The 23,501-nt window shown below is 44.8% G+C and overlaps 1 protein-coding gene across 9 annotated transcripts in view; it reads left to right on the top strand.

Moving 5' to 3' along the window:
* The window catches only part of LOC118310757 (plectin-like), a 122,178-nt gene that overhangs the window by 17,136 nt on the left and 81,541 nt on the right, over nt 1-23,501 (top strand). For 2 of the 9 annotated variants that reach the window (XM_047333469.1, XM_047333471.1), the window contains exon 1: nt 13,814-14,020. The exons of the other annotated variants lie outside the window; for them this stretch is intronic. In XM_047333469.1, coding sequence (XP_047189425.1) covers nt 13,975-14,020 — 46 coding nt within the window. In that variant the 5' untranslated portion in view covers nt 13,814-13,974. Of the gene's footprint in view, nt 1-13,813; nt 14,021-23,501 lie in introns of those variants that run through there. 9 annotated transcript variants of the gene reach the window in all.

A 23,501-nucleotide genomic window follows, 5' to 3' on the forward strand; every position in this document is an offset into this window, starting at 1 on the left:
ATAAATACGTACTGAAATGTATATTTCTTCGTCAGAAATAAACCTTTGAGAAAACAACGACGCACGAGGGTAATTCCGGTTCCATGCGGCGCTGACAATGTCGTAGTTTTGGCAGTCAGCCCCGCGGGGAACATTAACATTCCACTCAGCGAGTTGATTGCTGACATCTTGGAGCACAGCAAAGTTGCTGGAAAGACTTCAGGAGGGGCAAAAAAACAAAAAAAAACTCGGTTAGTCGAAGGATGAACTATATTACACATGTCTGTCGCCTGTAAACCACGTTCCTCTCCCGCTCACTCACCCGCTGCACATCTCGAGTCAACTCGACCGACTCGCTGCACGTATCTGGACATTCTGGGTCCGTTTATTTTCATCTTTACCTACAAATTGAAATGGTTTGGATAATCTGACCATACTTAGATCTTAAAATGTGTGTGTGGGGGGGGGGGTTTCATCCTATCCGAAACTATCCACTTGGTGTGTTGTTTCTTTGTAAGGATGGAAACGTTTTAATAAACCGTTTTTATTATTAAACCGTTTTTATTATTAAACTGAGTTTATTATCAAACTGAGTTTTTTCCTCATGGACCAAAATCAGCATTTTGCTGATTTCTTGGCATTGCACATTCGATATGCGCCTTCACCTCCAACCTCCACCAGCTGATGCGATGTGCCAGTCGGTCAAATCCATCTTTTAAAGTCTGCAGTTCAAGACATCGCTCCGTCGTATGACAGTGCCGAGTCGGACGCATGTGCGCCTGCAGCCTCACCGCGCTGCGCTGCGCAGCAGCTCTGTGGAGTCGGCAGGTGCGAGATAGTTCGCCTCGCGTCGGACGCCGACGGTGCGTACGATCCAATCTAATCTGACGTCATGTTTGAGCGACCGTCAGCCGTCAGACGGCGAGACCCCGCGCGGCTCACGCCGCACACGACACGCACGGGTTGGAGCTCACTGCCTGCGGCCTCGCCGCTGTTAAACCACTCAGTTTTTTCTCGCAGGGTGTTTTTACGAGGGCTGAAAACACCGGGAGGGGGGGAAGGGTGTGGAAAAACACATTTGTGTGGAAAAATAGTGAGGCTCCAACACCTGAGTTGTTCCTGACACAAAGACCCCGTGTGTGCTGCAGCGAGGGGGGCCCGGCCGCTCGGTTGGGATTGGGAAAACATCCCGATGAAATGATATTACTAAGCTATAGATAAACAGGTCTTCTGACACCCGGAGGAGTCCCAACCCTCCGAAGCAGGCAGAACATTCCCTCCTCCAATGATCTTTAAAACTGAACAGAGGGTTTTTTTTCTGCACGAAAAAACAATATATATCATAGACAAAGAGGAAATACGGGACCCAAAGGACATTTCTTTTCATTTGCAGTGTTCGTGTTTGGTTGACGGTATTTTTCACACACACACACAAACACACACACACACACACACTCACACACACACACTACATTTAGCGTTTACACAAATTAGAGTTTTCAGAATGAAGGCCTATGAAGGTCTCAGGCCGAGACACCACAGGTGTTATTGTATTCGCGCAGGTGAATTAGGTCATTTAAAAGGCATGTTTGATCTCAAACCAAAGCGGTTATCTTTATTCGAGCGCTCAGTTTTGTCCTCGAATTCACCTCCCGGCCTTAGTCCACCTCGCCTCTCGCCGGAAAAAACGCAGCGCCGGGTTTTTTTTCGTAGACGGTTCGAAGAGAAATAAAACTTGAGCTGAGCGCTGAGAGCGCGCGGAGATCGGCGTGTCCGCCGCGAAAAAGGGCACTCCGTTGACGGCAGGACAAGAACTCTTTGGCAGCCGGAGTAATTTCATTCCCGCCGAAAAGCGTCCGAATTCTTTTCCGGGTTGCCGAGAGCGAGTGGAAATATTTCCACCTCAAGCGCCAAACTGGACTCAAATAGGCTTTCAGGGTTATTACGTTCAAAGTGATGGAAACGCGCCTTTTCGCACGCGACCCCATGCGTGGGTAGTGCAGGTAGCGATGACGGGGGAGCGTGTATCTATGAGACTGTTTCTGAGTCAGGCCCCACCCCCGCCGTCATTTCCTGACATTGACAGCCAATGAGTTTATTGCTGGTCAGTGGTATTCAGGGCAGCTGGGGCCGGGGCGGCGTGACAGTCAGCACGCGGGCCGGGAATGTCACAGCAGGTCACCCCACACAGCTGACAGTGGGGGGGGGGGGGTGATGTGGCCCTCTTCGTGTGCGCAGATGCACACACGCTGACATTCAACATGAAGTTTCCTCGCCTGCACCTTTGGGGACCACAGCACAGACACGCCACGGGGAACAACTTGTTACATTCTCCTCTGTTAGCGGGTCTCTTGATCCCTTCTGGCCCGAGACACGGCAGGCGGATGAGTAACGCTTGTTAGCGGCTCTGAATACCTTCCACAGTCGAGTTCCTGTGGGCTTTGACGGAAGAGACGCCGCTCGTCAAGAAAACTACCCTAAATGGCGTTGGCCGACTCTGGTTTCTCCAAAAAGGGCTGCGCGCAAACGGGCGTCGCATCAAGCGGGCGCGATTGGTGTCACAGATAACGGGAAAGCTTCTGAAACGACGGGTCTGCTGCGAAAACTAAACAGGGGCCCCTCCTGTGTGCTTGTGTGTCCGTTGATCGCCGGGGGTCTCTGAGGGGAGGGGCCCCCTCTCGCTCTGAACCACAGGTCAAACAACAACAACGCTGGAAAAAAACACACAAAAAAAAACTGCCAGTTGCTTGTTTTCTTATCTCAAAGTTCAAATCACTGCTAATTCTGGGCTTCCTGTAATGCTGCTGCAGCTGCACTCGGACAGTCGTGGTTACAGACCATCTACAGCAAACTGTTCAAATCCGGTCAAGGGGCGGAAGGGGCACATGGGCGGAATGGACCCTGTGCGTAATACTTTACCTTTCCCTCAAGAAGCTGTTACAGCTGCTGTCACAGTTATAAAGGACTGTGCTTGATGTATAGCAGAAGGCTGAACACATGATTCCTGATACCGATACATCGGCCAGTGTACTGTATGTCTGTATGTATCTAGGTATGATTCTAAGATTTCATTATCAAACCTTTATGACGAAGAATTGTAATTGAGGCTTAATATTTAAGTTTCACCATTAACTTTACCCTGAAAAAACTTATGAAAATGATAAATACAACCAAATAAATAGAACTTGAATTAAGAAAAAACATTTGTTTTACCGAAAATATAAACATAAATGCACATTTAAAGGCTCATATCAGTTGGCCGACAATATCGGTCGGGCTCTAAACATATCGGCCGACCAATTTATCGGTCGGGCTCTAGTTTGAATTCATAAATAATAAAAAAAGAAAATTTGCAGTAGTGCTCTTGGTGTGGAGCCGTGGTATCGAGTGTGCTCGACCAATCATGAGTCAGTCTCAGCCGTCAGTCATGATGTTTCACCTCGTTGTTATCGCATCAAATTTAGGGTTCAAACCGATGATTACAGACTGAACGGCACGTTTGTTTCACAAGTTCGAGCAGCCGCTGAAGTTTTGAATAAAGAGCGACAGCGCTGCTACTGAGTCTATGGGAAGCGTTACCTTCCTCTCTTCATGGGCCGAGTCTGAAAGTGTCAGGAGGCCTCCCTGCCTGCTCATCTGCATGCTGCCGAGTTAAGAGATCTGGCTGGATGGTTTTTGTGTGACCTACAGTAGCAGGCTGCAGGAGTCAGTCGAGGGAAAGAGACATTTGCGTCGCCGTCAACCCTTTCGGAAGGCTCTGGAAGAATTGATGTACTCGTGCCAGAAGTCCTACAACCTATCCTGGGAGCAGGGGCCTTTGCGGCCAGTAGCCAGAGCGGCGCCCTCAAGCAGAAACCCCCCCGTCATGGATAGCAGAGACGGAAAAAGATGATGAGGCACTCGGAGAGTGTGTGGGAGAGAGAGAGAGAGAGAGACAGAGAGTGCTGAAATGAAAGTCAAGAGATCGGGAAGTCTTAAGAGGAAGGAAAGAAGCGGGGCTTGAAGGAGAGGAAGGGCGCAGTCCTCTCTCTCTCTCAGCGCTGATCGGGCACGTGGTTGGTTTCACACCGAGCAGCAGTTTGTCTCGATGAAGGGACGCGTGTGTAAGCTGAGACGGGCCGTGGAGAGCTTTCATGTCGGCCTCCGAGACGGTCAGAACTGACACGACACATAAGAGACGGTGTGAAAAAAGACTCCCTTACAGTTGAATGGACGCTATGTAGCTGAGAGCAATCGATTCATCGATTCGTTCACTGATCACATTTCCAACAATGATCAGTGAATCACTTAAGAAAATGTCTAAAGTAAAACTTCACTATGTTTCACCAAAGTGAACACATTATTATTTCAATCTCATACTGTTTATGACAAAGAATCATCACACTAACGAAGCTGAAAGCAGCATTTTATTTTTTTAACTTTTGCTTGAAAATGACCAGAACTATTAAGTGATTATGAAAATTGTTTCAGATTTCCTGTTTTGTTCCGACAGTTCAGGTCTAAACAGTGTGGGATGATTGTTCGGACAATGTGATACATTGTACACACACTGACACACACACACACGCACACGCACACACACACACACACACACACACACACACACACACACACACTGCCTGCTCCATGTACTTTCCCTTAAGGCCCATGGGAGGCATCGCTTGGTACAGACAGTGTTTCCAGTCTGATGTAAGTATCCAGCTTCAGCTCCCAGGGGTTTTCCACCTCTCCCTGTTTAAAACACAGCAGACTTAGTGAAAGTCTGTATGAAAGTCTGCACATTACTATGTTCACAATTCCTAATTGATGAATTTACCCTTTCGACTGTGGTCTTCTATTTGAAAAGGGGATCATTGAACATTTTCTTTCCTGATTGTTCGCTGACTTCTGGTACTGAAAGGATCACAATACGTGGTTTCCTGTCAACTCATTTTTCTTACTTACTGTACATGGTAATCCACTAGCCCCTAGTGGATCACTGGCCTCATAACAACAGACCTGACACACACAAAAAGGAAAAGAAACAAAAATCATGGGAATGGGGAGAAGCTTTGAGTTGATCTCTGGGAGATCGGGGACGGTAGCTGAGGCAGATGACCGTTACGTCTCGGTATGTGGATTTGAAGACCATCTTTTAATCAAGGCGTGGATTAGCCTCTTCTCGCTCAGAAAGCCGATGGGCCGGCTGGGTCTAAAAAAAAGCTGAAATGACGGCGTCCCTCGGGGGATGGTCCTGATTCAGCTCTGAGTCAGGGAGTGGGCGTGGGTCCTTCGGGGATCCCAGCTTGCTCCCTGTCCATTGCAGAAAGTTTTTTTCATTTCTCTCCCCCTCTGCAAATAGGATGTGACTCGGAGCAGAACCTTCCAGTGTCCGCCTCGCTGTGGTTAATTCGTCCAAATCTCAAAACGGGAGCCCCTTTAGTTGGGAGCGACCTCACACAGCTTGAAGGCCCCCGTGGGACCAGGTCTTCGCTCTTGAAGGGTGGAGCATAGGAGGAAACCAAGGAAAGGGTCGTTTACTCCATGCCTTGTTTCCCCTCTGTCTCCATTCCCGGAATTCCACAAGAGTCCCGCATACAGTACGTCGGCATGGCAGGAAAATTCAGCGGGGAGGTCGTAACAGCTGCACGGTGTTCGCCTGTCAACATGGACAGCAAAAAACAAAGCGTTCCTTTCCTCCTACACATTCTTTTCCAGCTTTGTATACACACAACACATGGGGGCAGTGAGATTTCACAGAGAAATGATCATTCAGTAAACATTGTGATCATTTTGAGCGAGCTGAAACAATGACGTTGTGGATTCCCTGAGTTATGAAGTAGGGCTGAAGGACAATGCCATTGGCAATAGCTAGCAGTCATCACAACGTTGAACCCAGGCTCATTTCTTATTTTATATTTATAACCAATCGTGTGAGATCTGTGTAGTATTGGGTATCTGCTGATGCCCAGTCTGTTCGCATGCTTATTCATATTGCTTGAATGTTGATTAAATAGCTTGTATCTGATTATTTAACTTCAAAGTGTCATTGTTACAAGTACTGAAAGTCTCGGTTCAAAACTATAGTTGTCCACAGGCTGCATTTATTGATACATGAATGAAAATTCATTTTGGAGAGTGCCATCCCTGATGGTGACACGCCGCTCTGACGCTAAGATTTGTCACTCTGTTGGATTTGTTGGAGCTGCAGAAACACTTGTACAGTGGTGTTACAGAGTGGAGCTGCTCCTCTTTCACAAACTATCCTTTGACAGGACATCGGTTAGCAGACAGCATGCAAAAGGACAACGTCCATCCATCCATCATCCTTATCGCTTATCCTTTGAAGGTCGCGGACGGAGGACATTGGGTTGCAGGCAGGGTGCACCGTGGACAGATCGCCGGTTCATCACAGGGCCGACGTAAGGAGACAAACAACCATCCACAGTTTCATTCACACCTATTTATCTCAGATTAATCTACAAGCTGCTTGTCTTTGGACAGTTGGAAGATGCTGGAGTTCCCAGAGAAAACTCACGCTGCGAGGAAAACTAGCATTGCAAATGCTAATGATGTTTGCTAATGATCAGTAGCGCCGGAGCTCAGTGAACCTGTACTCCCCATTGTCCAGTCGCAATGTGTCACTGTGAACATCGTAACATGTCAGTCCGGTGGACATCACCCAGCTCAACTGTGGAGAAAACACTGACGCGGTCTTTCTGGCTGCAGTAATTCATCCCCTCCACAACACGCCACATTCCTGATTGACACCCCTGTGATCGGTCGCATTCAGTCCGTTGGCTCAACTGCTTCATCACCGGCGAACACAGACAGTCTCTCCGTCGGTGGGGAGGCCGGTCTCCTGCTGACCGCTGCTCTCGGCTCCATAAGCTGGTGCATTGGGCCGGAGATTTGAGTGGCTGGGTGACCTCAGACTGAAGGAATGTTTTGTCTGGATGTCCAGCGGCGGGGGCGACCGGTCGGACGCAGACAGAGCATCATCGTGATACCTCAGACACGGCGCTTAACAGATCATCCAGCAGGGTCGGAAATCCCTTTTCAAATAGTCAAATTACGATTGGCTGTGTCTGACAACTTTTCAAAACAAACAATCCAAATGTACGGTCAAGCTCTTCCTCATCCAATACTATCTGGTTCATACCAATTTGGATACTTTGGATAACTGTTGCATTGAGGAAACGAAAAGAAAAAAATCCTGGAAGTCAGTATGGCGGTGTGATTCTCCTTCAGGACACATAAATGAATCCAAATCTTTGGACTCTGTCAGACCACTTGGTGCACGATCTTCAACCCTAAACGTAGAATTTATTGCTGCCTGTAAATCAGTTTGAGGCCTTCATTTGTTTGAAAAGGAGAAATGATTTCTGGTAGTTTTTCACTTCTTTGGTAAATTTATGGTGCTAGAGCCCAATATTTGTTCCAATGCAGTTGGAAATTCAAACATGGTTTAACTGTCCCCCCCCCCCCCCCCCCCCCCCGATAAGTATAGCACATTGAGTCAAATAACTCAAAATAAAACCACACACACTTAGGCCTCACTGACACTGCTGAAAGAAGCCAGTTAACTGAAGGACGGGCAGGATTCTAGCAAGAGAACCAATCTAGGCGACATGCCCTGCAGTGACTAAATCATCAGGCATCACACATCAGACTGTTAGTGGGAGGTAAAGAGAAGATTCCTTTGGCGGAAACCTTAACGAAGAAGCCTCAACAATTTACAGGCTGCCTGGCTGCGAATGAGCTCTTGTGTAGATTGGCAGGACCCTGCTATGAGTCTGTGCTGGACACAGAAGCAAATAAAGTCCAGCTCCGGCCTGGGGGGGGTAGCGTGACAAAAAACTCTCATTCCTCCAAAGGACCCAGTTATGAAACGCCGCTTGTGGCTGAAAGATTCATCCCCTGTAACCTTGAGCAGCTGAAGAGTTGGTGTTTGACACCGTAAGCCGTGTTTGTATCCGTGTGTAACCATATGAGCAGTCGCGGGTCAGGGGTTTTGTCTTACATCTCTGTTAAACATTTCAAAACAGATACCAGAGGTAAACGTCAGCACATTCCAAATGTAAGGCACGGGGCAAAAGTTAAACAAGGAAAATATATTATATATTGTGGCATGTGTTGCCGTGTTACCTTTGTGGCCATGTTACCCTACGATGTCAGAACTTCTCAGTATTCCAGGCTGTCTAATAAATGTGCAACAAAAGCAATACGACTAAAATCAGATACAGCTTACTCTCAGGGTTTTAGCGCATGCAGCAGTTAGGTGCATCCATTAGATTCCCATTCTTTCCTCCAATGACTCCGCTATGCTCCTGCAACTAGAGGCGCTATCTGTGATTGCATACGCAGCTACGGGCCATGCATAAAGGCTTGTACAGTGTTAGCAAATCTGCCCACGGAACTTGTAACGGAAGCAGTTAATTACTAAAAACAAATAAACTCGAGACTTGTCAGCAAGTCAAGCACTGTAACAAACACACTGCTCATTTCCCGTGTTGAGAAGAGAGTCATTACCTCTTTCAGGAGTCAGAGTGCGACACACAGAATTTATATTCTGACCAAACGCATGCAGTAGCTTTCCTTACCAGCGTTTGAATTTTGGTAACATCACAAGGAGGTGTACACGTGTGTCACCCACTTCAGTTCACAGTCGTTGTGCATCCGTTACATCTTGAGTTTAGTACTTTTCAGATTAATTTCTACTCGTTTCTTACGACCTAAGCTCAAGGCCCAAAGCACATGGGGACGGTGCATCTAGTCCAAATCCGCATTTGTGTTTAACGTCGAAAAAAAGGTTGTGGCACCAGGTGAGTGGTTCAAAAGCTTTGCACATAATCACTGGTGTCCTGTGGGCGTCACATGCACACAATCCATCTGAAAACTAGCAAAGACACTTGCGTTGCATTTTTCGTCGCTTGCCCCAGGTGTGCCAAGATGGTGCCATTAATTCTTGCAGCCTGATTTGGATTTAGTTGTATTAGTGTTACATTTAAGCTTAATTCTTATCAGTTAATTATTTTGTTGTACATTTAAAAAAAAAAAAAAAGTCTTCTAACCAAAAGAATATTCAGTCAATTTTATGCCATTCATGTGTTCAGGGAGCCAGCAGACAGTCCGTTGGCTCGTCCAGAGAAAGTCTCTAATGTTCAAGCTTTCAAATTCCTCAGGGTATGTACCTTATTGCAAATAATAGGAAACCAATTAACATCACTTCTCTTAACTTATGACACTATGTCATTCTTGCTCGTTGAATAAAGTCCATCATACAATACGCTGATACTCTAGCTTCCCTTTTCCAGACATGCAAGCTAACACATGGCAGAGATGGAATGTCCGAGCCTGCAGGTCAAGCAGCTGAAGTAGACGTAATAGCTTTGGCTGCCTGAGCAGGAAAATATGATTCTGAAGATGTAAACAGGTCATTGAATGAGATTGCGTCAAAACACAATTTAGTTCCATTCATCCATTATTCTTTGATTTTTTAAAATTCATTTTGTCATACTTTTGTTCTTCATTGCTGACTTTATACTTACTATATATCATCAATAAATATCCCCCCCAACACACACACACACACACACACACAGAGCAAAATTCTGATTGGTCGGTGTGTGTGGAAAGTTCTTGTGCTGCTAATTCTTAATATCAAATTCACTGTAAACATCCTTGTACTCCATTGTCTGGCTGGAAGATGTCCTTAATGGAACATGTCACAGTGACAAGACATGGAAAAAGAGAGATGGGCACCGGTCCAGTGGGCTACTGACGTCAGCTAGAGCGAGCAGTGACAAAACTCAACACACAAAACACACAACTGTGCCATCTGTCTCTGCTCCGGGCCCCTTCTGCAGGTCCCTCCTTGACAATGACATGCCCCAAATGAGAAGAGTTTATCTCTGCAACTACAAGGTCTATATGAATAATATTGGTATCTATATAAAGGTAACACTTGTGAGATTTTAGGAGAGGTGAGAATCAAATATAGATGTTATTTGGGTCAGAGTAAATGAAGATTGAACACAACAATTCAGAGTGAATATCTCCGATGTAATAATGCAGATGAAGCCCATTCCTCTTGAAATCCATAGAACAACATCTGAACATAATCTGTGCCAAATTTCATGCTGATAAAGTGAATCAGGGCAAAGCTACAGGCTCTAGTGGGGACATGGTCAGGCAGACTCTGTTCCATGTGAGGTTTCTCACTGCAAAAAATTTCCCCACATGTCTCTGTAAGTGTGGATTTCATCTAATAGAACTGTTTTAATTAAGACGGGTGAGCATCTGTCACTCCATAAACGATCTTTGTAGTGAAACGCATGTGGTCAGACCCTCGAGCAGACTCTCAGCAGCCCATTGGTCAAGCTGGGTGATTGACACGTCCAATAGAACCGCCAGAGCCAGTAGAATCGACGGACACCATGAAAATCCCTCCCACGGACACCATTCGCTATCTGTCAAGTACCCAATGTTTTCCCCGTAGCCATTTGAAATGCGACTTCCGCCTCTGTAGTCGAAGTAGGACGGACCAGGCGGATAAACATCTTGAAATGACGAGCGCTCTTTGTGCTCGCTAACGGAATCGGATTCATGGATCAAAACACAACTTTTCCTGCAAATGCTTCGACGGTAAGACGTGATGTATGTCCGTCGCTGTGTTGATACGAACTGTGGTCGGCTGCAGCTGAATGTTTGTCTGAGAGTTAGAGAAAGGAGAGCGTTTGAATCAGCAGAGGCTGAGTCGTTAGCATGATATGTAGCTCGTGTTGTTAGCATGTCGGCAGCAGCAGCTATCAAGTCTGACATCGGTCATATATTATCATATAAAGTTGTCGTGTTCATGCGGTATGCTGACTCAGTTGCTTGGTGTTTTAATTGTGTTTCCTGTCGGTGAAGAGGGTTTGACGTTGGCGTGAAGCCGAGCGTCTCCCCGCTCTGTGCTGACGCCATGTGGCTTCATAGCTTCATGTTTAGCATGTAGCATGTGTGATTCCAAATATACAAACATTTTTGTTCGCTCTTCTTCGGATGCGTATTCTTCGACAGCTGGTCGGAGAGTTATAATAAACACACCATTGGAATCGGTGAACTCTGAGCTTTTGGTTGATATGTAGCTCGTGTTGTGAGCAAAGACTATCACGACTGTCACAGGTGGACATATCGGACGTGACATTTTTGTGTTTATGCGATATGCTGATTTGGTTGCTTGTTGTTTTAAAAGTGTTTCATACAGGTTGAAATGATTGATATTAAGGTGTAGACAAGTTTCTAACCGTTCTGTGAATATGCTGTATGACTGTATATTGCTTCATGTTGAGAAACATGACGAGTGATTTGGTCCAATTGTGTCGGAACCAAGGCCCGAGTGGGTTCCTATGGAGCCGGTTGAGTTAAATATTTCCTCTTTGTCTTCTGTTGTGAAAGTCTGGTGCGGTATAAGTCTCTCCTACGGAAAAAAAACGGGAACAGGCATATTAAATATTTATTTATTTAACATTTCGACAATAAAGTCGAAATAGCCCTTAACGACCGTGTTGTTGGTTCCGGTTCAGCTGTCGCACGTTAACTCACGTTAGCGAAGCTACGCTAGCTTCGCTAGCGGCGCGGCTAACGGTGCTTACGGCGCGGCTCTCAAAATCCACTAACGGTTGTTTGCAGTCGAACGTTGTCGTGTCAGGACACGCGTGGACGTTCGACTGCAAACACCCGCTGTCACCGCATCGCCTCTTCCTCATGCAGCCTGTCGCAACTTCACAGCTCGGTTAGCAGCTAGCGTTAGCTTAGCAAACGGGCTAACAACACATCAACATCCGGTAGGTTGGTGCTGCGGAAAAGTGCATCCGGGTCACAAATTTTCGACGTTATTCTCGAAATGTAAAAAAAATAATAATATTCCCCCTCATTTTTTCTTCTTCTTATGACTGGCCCTAATACTCCTCGTACTCTCCTCAGAGATGGCTGCCACAGTTACTACCAGGAGCTGTATACTCCCAATAGCGCGCGCACACACACACACACACACACACACACACACACACACACACACGATTGAATTTTCCTAGACAAGGCAGAACAGTTAGACTTCCATTTTCCCCGTCAGTCGTCTCCTCCAGACGTCCTTTATTATGTGCAAGATATGCCATACTGGTGCTGAATCAAATCATATCTCTGCAACAAGGCTTCCTGCCTAAACTGATTATTAGTGGAAGCATTGATTAGCCTTCGTGTATTGTGTTATGCTTTTGATTTGGTACAGTTTAATCCATTTCCCCGGTGCTTGGCTGCGGCCTGTGTGCTTCGAGGCACAAGCAGGGCTTCCTTTGGTGATGATGAGGCATAATGTGAAGGTTTACAATGTATGTCAGCGAGATGCTCGGTTAAAAGGAAGTCTTTTATTTTTATTTTACAAAGGATAGTTCTGACATTCAAAAAAAAAAAAAAATTGCCTGTTGGGAACAAATCCAAAACTAAGTTTGTCCCAGTTTCACTCTCACATCAAAAGCTTTTCAGCAGATTTTCTACAAGAAAAAAAAGCTTCTGCTGCATCACACTGGGGGTGTAGTAGCTGCAGTAGATCTGGGTTTTGATCCAAATGGGCTTTTTAGATGTTTGCCAGAGTTGTCGTGGAGCACAATGCGTCGGATAACACATACAGGAAGTTATAGCAGCAAAAACACTTGTCTGCTGTTTGACACAGTTTAGCCTGCATCCAGCTACGAAGCTATACAACTAGTTATTGTTCCCATTTCTGAGGATTTTCCAGCTTTATATTAAATCTGCATATTAGGAAAATCTGCAATTAGCGGAAAACACGGTTCAATATTGCAAAGACGAAATGACAATCGATAAACACGCACACGCACACACACACACACACATATATATATATATGTATATGTATTGACAAATTATGTCACCACATGACGTCAGATTGGAAAATACTTATGTTGTCGTCCTGGAGAGCATGTTTACTCATTCTTACTTTGTTTTTGATGTGCAGTTACATACTTGCGTAACATTTATGCATTTGCAAAGTAATACAATTATCATCAGAGTGCATCTGACTGTAATTGACAGCATGCTTTTCATGCTTTTCATTGTGTCATTATGTTGAAACGTGTTCACAGCTGGTTAACGTGTAATTAGCATTAAGCCTGTTTGGTTGGAAATTAGAGGGAGAGTTATAATATCTCTCCATATGTTTGCAGTTGTAGCCGGCTCATCCTGGGAATTACAGCAGGGTGTGGTCCGCCTGAACACACACACGCACGCACACACACGCACACACACACACACACACACACACACACACACACACACACACACACACACACACACACACACACACACACACACACACTGTCTTTTCCTCTCTGTCTTCTGCTCAACAAATCAATAGAACTTGCTTCCACCCACCCCATTCTGTTCAACTGAATTCTCTACAAACTCCTTCCCTAATTGATAGCTAATCCACTCTTGCTCTATCTTGATGGGCTTTTTTTTCAACTAAGCAGGTAGCCGTTCGACTCTGTGATTGGCTCAGGTTCAGGTGCACCGACAGACCGAGGAGCCGGTTTTTTGGGTGAAATAGGAGGTAGAAGAGGGAGGGACAGACGAGGGAGGAGTTTAGCGCTGTCTAGATTCCTGCCCAGCGAAACGTGTGTTTGTCTGTGTGTGTGTGTGTGTGTGTGTGTGTGGTTGTGTGACGCGCTGTTAGGGAGTGTGTGTGTGTGTTTGTGCACATGGTGTACTACAGGAACCAAAACAGAGCAGCGTCCTGGTCAGCAGACCTGCTGCGGCAGAGACGGGAGGATAGTGACCAAAGAGAGACAGAGCGGACTTTGACTTGCTTTAAACTTAAGACACAGGAATCGAATCTGAGAAAAGGCATCAGTTCCGGCGTCAGCTGTGCCAAACAGGAAGGACATTTTTGAATCCCTCATCACTATTTACAGCATTCACAATCATCATCCTTCACAAGGAGGCCAGAAAGTCACGATGGACAACTCCAGGTCCATCCAACAAGAGATAACTACTCTGAAAGGTATTTGTACAGTTTGATTTCAATTCACTGAATCACAAGCGTGTGGCATTCACATAAAATGACCAGGCCGGACACCGAAGAATGAGGTTTTATTGTGTCATTGTGTCTCTGTAGGAAGGAAGACAGGGAGGGGGTGTCTGACTCTGGTATTGTTTGAGGAGCAGTGGAATCTCTGAACATACCCCAGCTCGGATAATTTTAACTCATCTCCTGAATTATGTTTCCATATGAGAAAGAAATGTTGAAGGCGGATAGCAACTGTGGATAGAAGCGGAGAGGGAGTTCCTCCTGTCTGTGTGCTGGATTCCTCTCTTCTACCTTGATGCCGCTTGTCAAAGAGAATTGCGTCACAGAGACAAACACTGAGTATAGTAGTGAAAACACGCAGTTTGACTCACGTCTACGCTCTGACCTCACATTTGCCATGCAAACCCACCATGCAAAGTTGAACATTAGCTTTTCCTCGGCCTAAGTTAGTGGTGAGCTCTACTTTTTATCACCTGTACCTCTGTGTGTCAGGGCGTGTGTGTCTGTGTGTGTGACACAGGCGGTTTGAGATGGAGCACAAAGTCTTTTGATTATCACATAAAACGGGGAATGGAAGGAATGCCTGATAACAAAGGTGGTTTGCACTTTTTAAGTGTCTGTTGTCTTTTTTTTTTTTTACATCTCCCTGCACGTTCCCATAGTTACATCTCTTCAGCATGTGACCCGTCAGGTTTGACCTCTCAGAACAAGTTATGCACACGTGCCCGTCCAGTTTCTGTTGTCAGTGTCACGGTGAGTGACATGAATTTAGCTGTGGGCTGCTTCAAACTGTGAATGGCCTTTTGGTGGAGGACCAAGACCGAAAAGATAAGATGGAGCGAGCGCTACTGAAGTCCAAGGTGTAACTGGTATGAGTTGACAGGTTCATTTCTAAGCAGCCTTTAAACAAACATAAAGGAAAGTCATACTTGCCTACGATTACAAGAACAGTAGACAAAAGTCCTGTTTTTATCAACATGAAGAACCAAACACAATGTACCAAATTTCTTTGCCATCCTAAGCTCCACATGAAGATAAACAAAAACAGCATCTTAACCAGAGAACAACCCTCGTCTGATGCAATATGAGACAAAAGACAAACAACAACAGATGCACAAAAATGTGAAACATTCAGAAGAACTTCAAGATGGAGGATTTTAGCAATGGCCGCGAGTCCAAAAATGTATTGAATCTAATACAAACCAATAGTTGGTTGTTTAACTGATTGATTGATTGGCAGAAAATGTTAAATTATTAGTTATGTTTTCAAAAAATATGATATTACTAGGTTCTCAAATAGGAAAAGCTGCCTTGTTCTTGGTAAATATGATATTTTGGGGTTTATGAGAAAAGAACGCGAATGAACACATGGAGAAAAAAACATTGAATGAAGTAACTTCAGGCTATTGTGCATTGTGTTTACTAAGATTGTATCAACTGAATTAATTGAGAAAATAAACGGCACATTAATCGCTAATGAAAATGTCGCAGCTCTACGAGACTCACAAATGAAGTCACCAATAAGGTCCGAGGCGAGACGAAACATGAGCTGATGGTGTCACGGTGCCTCCTCGTGCAGGGTGGAGTAGTAGGGTGGTGCCTGTCAGGGTACAACTGATGGTGTAGGGCTGAGGTGGTCACATTGATTTTCCTGATTAATGAACACCACACTGACCCCGGCCATTAAGCAGCCCCTTGTGTTTTTTCTCCCAGGAAGTGATCTCATGCATGATGTTGAATCACCCGATTGCTTCAGCACCAGACAGTGGGAGAAGCCGCTACAGTTCATAACGTCAGAGATGACGACTGCATGAAGTCTCAGGTCTCCTGCCCCATCAGTGCCCCACTGTAAACCTTAATGTAATTAGTGTGTGTGTGTGTGTGTGTGTGTGTGTGTGTGTGTGTGTGTGTGTGTGTGTGTGTGTGTGTGTGTGTGTGTGTGTGTGTGTGTGTGTGTGTGTGTGTGTGTGTGTGTGTGTGTGTGTGTGTGTGTGTGTGTGTGTGTGTGTGTGTGTGTGTGTGTGTGTGTGTGTGTGTGTGTGTGTGTGTGTGTGTGTGTGTGTGTGTGTGCGCGCGCGCGCGCACAAAGATACGCTAATGGGAAACTGTTTATTGGATCTCACCGCAGGGCAAAATTAGACGAGGACATCGAGTCACATCGGAGCACCTCTGTGTTTGCTGCTCATTAATCCGATCCTTTTAAAATTGAAGTGTCACGTGTGTCTCTCCAGCTCATCCCGGAATCGATTTCGGTCTAAGTTGCGCTTGCTGCAGCCGCGTGAAAATCCCACGGGCCTCCTCGTAACAGATATCCACAGGCAGCCGCTGTTTGCTTTAGGAGAGGAACTGAAGCTTCCTGCTGTCACGCTGCACCCGACCTGTGACAAGTAGAGTTTAACAGACAACGTTTGTAGAGGCGAGTATTTAATTCCTCCCCCGCACTGCACAGATTTTAAATGAAATGGGACCCACAAGTGTTATTTATTTTAGTTAACAGAGAAAGCATTGCTACCAATGACTGAGACATTAATAGTGCCCACTCTGCGTGTGACAGCAACATACAGATCGATAACCACTCTTATTCTTAAAATGATTTTTTGTTCATCATTGCTGATCAAGAGCAAAGTCACTGTGAAAACCTTCATACATTTACTTTCCATTAGTCCATTTAGAGTGCGAGAATGTAAATTGAGGAATAGGGTGAGGTTCGTGTGCGCGTGCGTGTGTGTGTGCGTGCATGCGTGTGTGTGTGTGCGTGTGTGTTTGCTATCTCCTAATATAATAGAATAAATTTTATTATGCGGGAAATGTTGTATGGTTTGTCTCCATCCTCGGCATGTTCTTTGAGTCCCCACTGCAAACTACCGCCTACACACACACACACACACACACACACCTCTACCTCTAATCAGAGTAACAGGGAATTCCCTGACCTAGGTATTCGTCTTCCTGCCTCCATTTCCCCTGTTTTCTGTGCCACCGGGCCAAAGAATTTCAGACACCGTATCCATTCCCCCATTTTCCAACTCGGAGAGCACTCTTACGTACAGGGAGCTTCCTTCTGTCATAGCCTTCTGTACCTCTTGTTTCCTGGACAGGAGAATCCGTGGCAGAGGTGACACGCGGTGCTATTTGTCAAGTCTGGAGTGATGTCATTCAAACGGAGGGTACAGGGAGTCCAGGGCAGGGGGGGGCTTCCAGGTTATTGTGTAATGAGTAATGGTCTCACACCATCCTGACATTGATGCTGATCTTTGGATTTCACCTCTCACATTTAAACCACCAGGAGAAACGATGGTATGACATCAGGGCAGTGAACGCAGCACCCCAGGTGTTATGAGCTATTTTTTGCCGCTATTATTTTCCCATAACGACGTTGTCGGGTCTGCGTGAGAAGCCGCTCCCCATCTGCGCTGCCGTCGCGGTGCATTCATGTGAACGAGGATGAGCAGTGCCAGCAACAAACTGGCCCCGTCCCATTATCACCAGTGTGCTGATTACAGGGGGAACGAACACTGTTTGCATTCAGGACACTTTGAGGCCTGTGTCTGCTGCCAGACATGAGGCGGCGCCACAGTTTGGGATAATGTTGAATGCAATAGTCATTTTCTTTTTGCAACAGTGACACGTGCTACCTGCTCTGTGTGTGTTGACTCCGCAATGTGGCACCTTGACCAGTGTGTTTGGATATGAGAGAGACAAATGGTTGTGTATGTGTGTTTTTAGTTGGTGTGTTGTGTCAAGGTGAATGCTGATGAGTCCTCAGATTTTCTCTCCCCGCAGTGTTGTTTTCCATCCAGTCATTCATTTCTGTCTAACACTTTCTGCGTAGGATGTCATTGGTTAGGACTGCAACTAAAAATATATTTTCAATTTTCACATAATCGATCCAAAACCTCATGACTTGAGTTGTAAGCAGTTCAACTGAAAAATATTTTTTCCCCCTCTCCTGTTTCTTTAATTTCTCATTGTATTTAGAGCCATGTAGGTAAAGTCAGACTCTCAGGCTCTTCACCAAAAGTCTATTCTATAAAATATGAGACGTGATAACCATTGAACCACATTACTTAGTAAAACTTAAAGAGATGTCATCAGATTTTCCCTAATGTTGTTTGATCAAGTGTCAGAAAGTCCAAATGTTGTCAAATTACACATGACCCTTTTAACCACAGATTCTATAACCAGAACATATTTGCTAATACTTATTATTCTCTTTTCCATTTCTATATCAACAGACTCTGTAAATGTGAAAGTTTTGCTGCCGATTCTCGATTTAAACCAAACTTTGTCAGAGATCTTCCCTTCAGTCATTTGTCACTTACTCTCTCTCCACCATTATAACAAATTCAGAGACACTTGTGTTATGGAGTTGACTATTTATAGCACAATGTTTTTCATACTGGTGTAAATCCTGGTTTACAGTATGAATGAGACTGGACAGTCAGCTGGAGGCCAAGCAGCTGGTGAAGGCACGACTGAGGCATTTGATGCTAATCTGTTAATCTACACTTGAGCTGCAGAAATTAATCAATTAGCGATCAACTACTAAATTAATCACCAACTACTTTGATAATCAAAAAAGTCAAAGCTTTCTGATTTCAGCTTCTTAAATGTGAAAGTAAACACAATATCTTCAGTTTGTGGACAAAACAAAACATCACGTCGGGGTTTGGGAAACACGATCGAGATTTTTCACAATTTTACCGCTCGAATAATCAACTACATTATCCATAGATTAATCAGTAATACAAAAAAAATCTACACACGACTTTGTTACCCTCCGTAATTAACACAATTCTCCATGCCACTTAAGTTTGTTTAGTTTAACTTGTGTTGGCAGAACAGCGCCCCCTTCTGTTGCACTGCCAGAAGTGAACCAGTAAGACAAAGCAGCAGGGTAGAGGTGGATGTTGCCAATGGTCTACAGTACCTGCTCCTGTACATTGACTGTAATAACCTCTCTGAACTAATGCTGTGATAATTCTGTGCTGTCATTTAATAACCTTAAACTAAAATACAGGAGTTTCCCCTCAAGTCCGAAGCAACTTCTTTATTACTTTGTCTTCCTTTAGTTTTAGAGCCATCAGTGTCTAGTAGTCTGTGAATGACACCATGTCCAGGTCCAGTGCTGCTGTTTTTGACCCATGTCTGACGTCAGAGCAACTGAAGACACCAGAGAGCACAAAGACAGGAAGGGTTTTTTTTAAAGATTCAGGAAGTCCTAGTTGCCTTAATGGAGAATGGCGATAAGACATAAAACGCGTGACTCAACGTGGGCTGCGTTTTGCTTGAAATGGATGTTTGCTTGTTCAGTGTTGCGGTGGCTTGGACAAAAAAATGAATGTAATGCAACTTTGATCCGAGGCAGCTGGCTGCTAAAAGAAAAGGAAAAAAAGGCCAAAAAAGGCAACAAAAGCTGCGCGTCAAAGGAATGAGATGAGTCCTCGGCCTCGAGTTTACAAGATAAAAATTTGGGAGGACACATTTTATGAGTCTGTGCAGCTTGGCAACGGACTACTGCGTGTGGACCGTTGAACTTGAACCCGAAGGAATGATCTGCAGCAGCCCCCCTTGAACCTAGAGTATGCAGATACAGTAAGGCCTTGTGAGCTTTTCTCCACTCTGGGCCTGTGCATGGGAAATTCAAAGCTAGGGTTAAATTTTTCCCACGGTTGGCATGGTAGCAGCTAGATGTTAATCCAGACAGGAGGTGACTCACTGACCAGTCCTCGGAGACGGCCACTCGCCTGATGTCTTGGGCCTATTTTATTTGGTTTTCCTTATCACCAAAAAAAAAGGATGAACGATCAACAAATGACTCAGAGACATTTCTGACCACATACAAATGACTCATACGTTCTGACCACACGCTGTTGTCTTGGGACACCAAGTTCAATGTCCCTGCAAATCGCGATCCTCCTCAGTTAACGGCGATCTTCCCGAGAGAATTGTTTTAGAGTCATGATGTGAAATGTTTCCATGCCTCTTTTTTCTCTTTTCATTCCCCAGGAAATAACAGTGAGTCTGTTGAGCTGCTGTCCCTCCGCATCTCACAGGAGTTGGTGTTGCCACGGTGATGATTTCATCACTTTAATGTTGAGGTTCTTGCTCCTGAACATTATTTTTAATAGTGCCGCTGGTGTCACTGACGCTCAAAGACCACCGGCTGAACTCGGATACTATCTTTCCGTGTATCTTGAAATCTATCTACAAATTTGCGATGGTTCAGTGAATAGTACCCGACAGCTTAAATAAACAAATTCGTACAACAACTTTCAAGCAGGGAGTGTCCCGCAGGCAGGCGGGCAGGGCTGTTTGGTTAGAAGCCCTTCAAGAGCAACGGGAAGTGATTACCTCTTTAAAATTAAATAACCTCTTTAGTGGAGTAAGCGTTTAACAATTGCAACTCTCTATCACCACGAATAAAGTGGCGTTTTTCCCCATTATTCGTGATCGCAGCCATATGCCTGAACTATTTGGCTAAAACAAAATGACGACCTGTGGGAAATCGTAGTGTCACATTATAAAACTGGTCAGTTGATAACGTGTGATTCGTCAGCGCTTATTGACCTCTGCCCCCCGGCAGACATTAGGATGTATTGAGCTGCTGAGATATGAATGATGGTCATAGGCAGATTATCATCAGGATGTGGAGGTGGTCAGCGAGACAGGACTAATGGATCGCGGGACTTGTGGAACAGCCTTTCCATTCTTTCCTCACACATTTCCTTGTATAGAACCATTTGGGAGTAATTCCAAAGTCTTGAATGGTTCATCAGCACTGAATCCAAAACCTTCCCACTGTGACAATGAACTGTAACATGTTGACATGTTTTAGTTTCATGCAAAAGTAACACATTGCTGTCTTCACATCGGCTCTCTCTTTGTCACAGACCCCTCTTCGCGTCAGGTTCCACACCCCCGTCTCTCCACAATGCCTCTAAGCAATTTGTGCACTATTCAGGACATTCCTGTTGTGACATAATTATCCCTGCATCCCCGCTGGGAAATGCATCATGGGCAGTAAGTTTCCCCCCCTCTCTGCTGTTGAACTATTTGCGGTGACGGTGAGGCCCATGGGGGAAAGACCTCACATTGGGGTGTACGGCCGATCCAACACACAGCTCAGCAGCTGTGCTTCGACTCAGCGTCTCCCTCATGGTAAATGTGACCAAACAGAAGCCGAGGGGGAGAAGGAGCCCTGTGTGTGTGTGTGTGTGTGTGTGTGTGTGTGTGTGTGTGTGTGTGTGTGTGTGTGTGTGTGTGTGTGTGTGTGTGTGTGTGTGTGTGTGTGTGTGTGTGTGTGTGTGTGTGTGTGTGTGTGTGTGTGTGTGTGTGTGTGTGTGTGTGTGTGTGTGTGTGTGTGTGTCCCCATCAGGGTCACAAAGGCCGTGGGTGGTGGGTTTGTTGGTTGTCAGAAAACAGTTAGTTCAACCTGTTTTATTGTTTGGGTTAGGGTTATTGTTTGGAAAATTGTTGGCAGCACCAAAAGCTAACCTTATAATGTAGTGAACACCCAGCAGACATTGAGTAACGTCACTATTCATTCTTCATCCCTTTTCTCCTTTTCTGTTTGGTCTGTTCCATCCGGCTCTTGCTCCACTGTGTCTTCCAGCTTGTCGCTTATTGTATCTGCACTTTGGCAAGCGTTGTGAGCGATCCAGAACAATGCAGCTGCTGGACCAAAAAAAACCCCCACAACAACAAACAGACAAACAAACTAACGATGAGCTGAAAGCAGAGTTGATGATGAATCTCCGCGGGCCTGAACGAGAGACTCTCTATTACTCATAATCCTTTGATCGTTAAAAAAATAAATAAATAAATAAATGAGTGCAGCTTGTAATATATAGTATAACATACATGTTGCTGAATATTGTGATTTTATACAATATGAGGATGATTTTGTTGTTGATTGCATGTTTATGTGCATGTCTTAGAAAATCGTTTGTAAATGATTGAGTGAGGTGGATTTCTGTCATTTGATGAAACTATATCAGACAAACTCAGTGGTTCACTGGGAAGCTGTGAAGGAGGTCCGGAAAAAAAATGTCATGACACAGCAGTCTCAATAAATTAAGATCACGTGTTCTGGATTTGGAAGGGATGTAATCCTTTAACCAGTGCAGACACTTGGAAACGCTTCACTGCAGTTCTGGTAATAAATCTGGACAGGGGTCGACAGAGTCTATTAGCTGCCGGCATCAGCAAATGTCCCGGTTATAGTGTAAGGAGAGATGATGCACAGGTTAGCTTAACGTTTGCACAGTGGTGTGAAATGTAACATTAATCAAGTACAAGGTTAACTATCATTAGCGTGAGACAAAATTGCAAATGCATAGTTTGAGTTCCAGATGCTAAAAGTCCCAGATTTGAAGATATTTATTTATTTATTTATTTCACTAGTCAGAATTACTTTTAGGGATTTACCCACATTTGTGTAATTCAATGTAGTCTCCGAATGTCTCTTTTTCTATTTTTCTTACAAAAATATTACATTACAAAGTATCGCATGTTTGTCTTCTGATGAATCCCTAGTGATATATCTTTGCAGTTCAGGCGACACACCCAGCAACATGCACAGAAAGAAGATACAGATATAAGATGAGGAAAAGCAAACATATAATTATATAAACGTATGCCTGACTGGTCATTAAATGAATATTATTAGAGATAACGACTTTTTCGTTCATGATTGTCTGCTGAGGAGAATAAGTGGGTCCATTAGACTCAATAAAGGCGTCCGCATCGTGTGTCTACACTCTTATATACAATTAAAGTAGAACTACTACATTACGCTTCCGCTTTTTATAAAGTCTATCATTCATCCTCTTCAAAAAAAAAAGCAATTATTATATCCAGAAAAACCACGTTTAAAAGCCACATGTAACCGGAGCTTCATCGGCGGGCCTTTACTTACAGTTCCCTCCTTCCTGGGTGCTACTCGATATCTCCAGGTTGGGTTAATGTGTGTGGTGCAATGCTGCAATTCAAGAATGCGTGTTAACCATTAACCTTTAGCACCGAGCGCAGTCAGTTCAACACCTGCCGGACGCGACTATTGACACTGTTGTACACGAAAGGACATATTTCATCGTGCACGTTGGACTTCTACAAACTTGAATGTGTCCAACTTCACCAGTGTGGACATTGGGAGCCTGGTGATGAATTTGAGTAGATCTGATTGAATACATATATTGCTTTGACTCTCTTTCCCCTACACCATACACACGCCCTTTCCCTTCTTTTGTGTTGCACAACTCATGCACGCCTGCTCTTTTGTTGGCTCCAGAAGTGTCCGCACAAAGGCTCGCTCAGAGTACATTATGTGGCGTGGGTCCAGTCCGGTGGATTTAAACGCTGCTCTGTGGTCTTACTGTCTTGAATCACAAGAGACTGCTGTCTCTGTCGCCCAGACTTTTCTTTTTTCCTTTACTCCGCATGTCTGCAGAGC

This window comes from Scophthalmus maximus, chromosome 1, assembly GCF_022379125.1.
Source record: "Scophthalmus maximus strain ysfricsl-2021 chromosome 1, ASM2237912v1, whole genome shotgun sequence".
In the NCBI taxonomy this organism is placed as follows: domain Eukaryota; kingdom Metazoa; phylum Chordata; class Actinopteri; order Pleuronectiformes; family Scophthalmidae; genus Scophthalmus; species Scophthalmus maximus.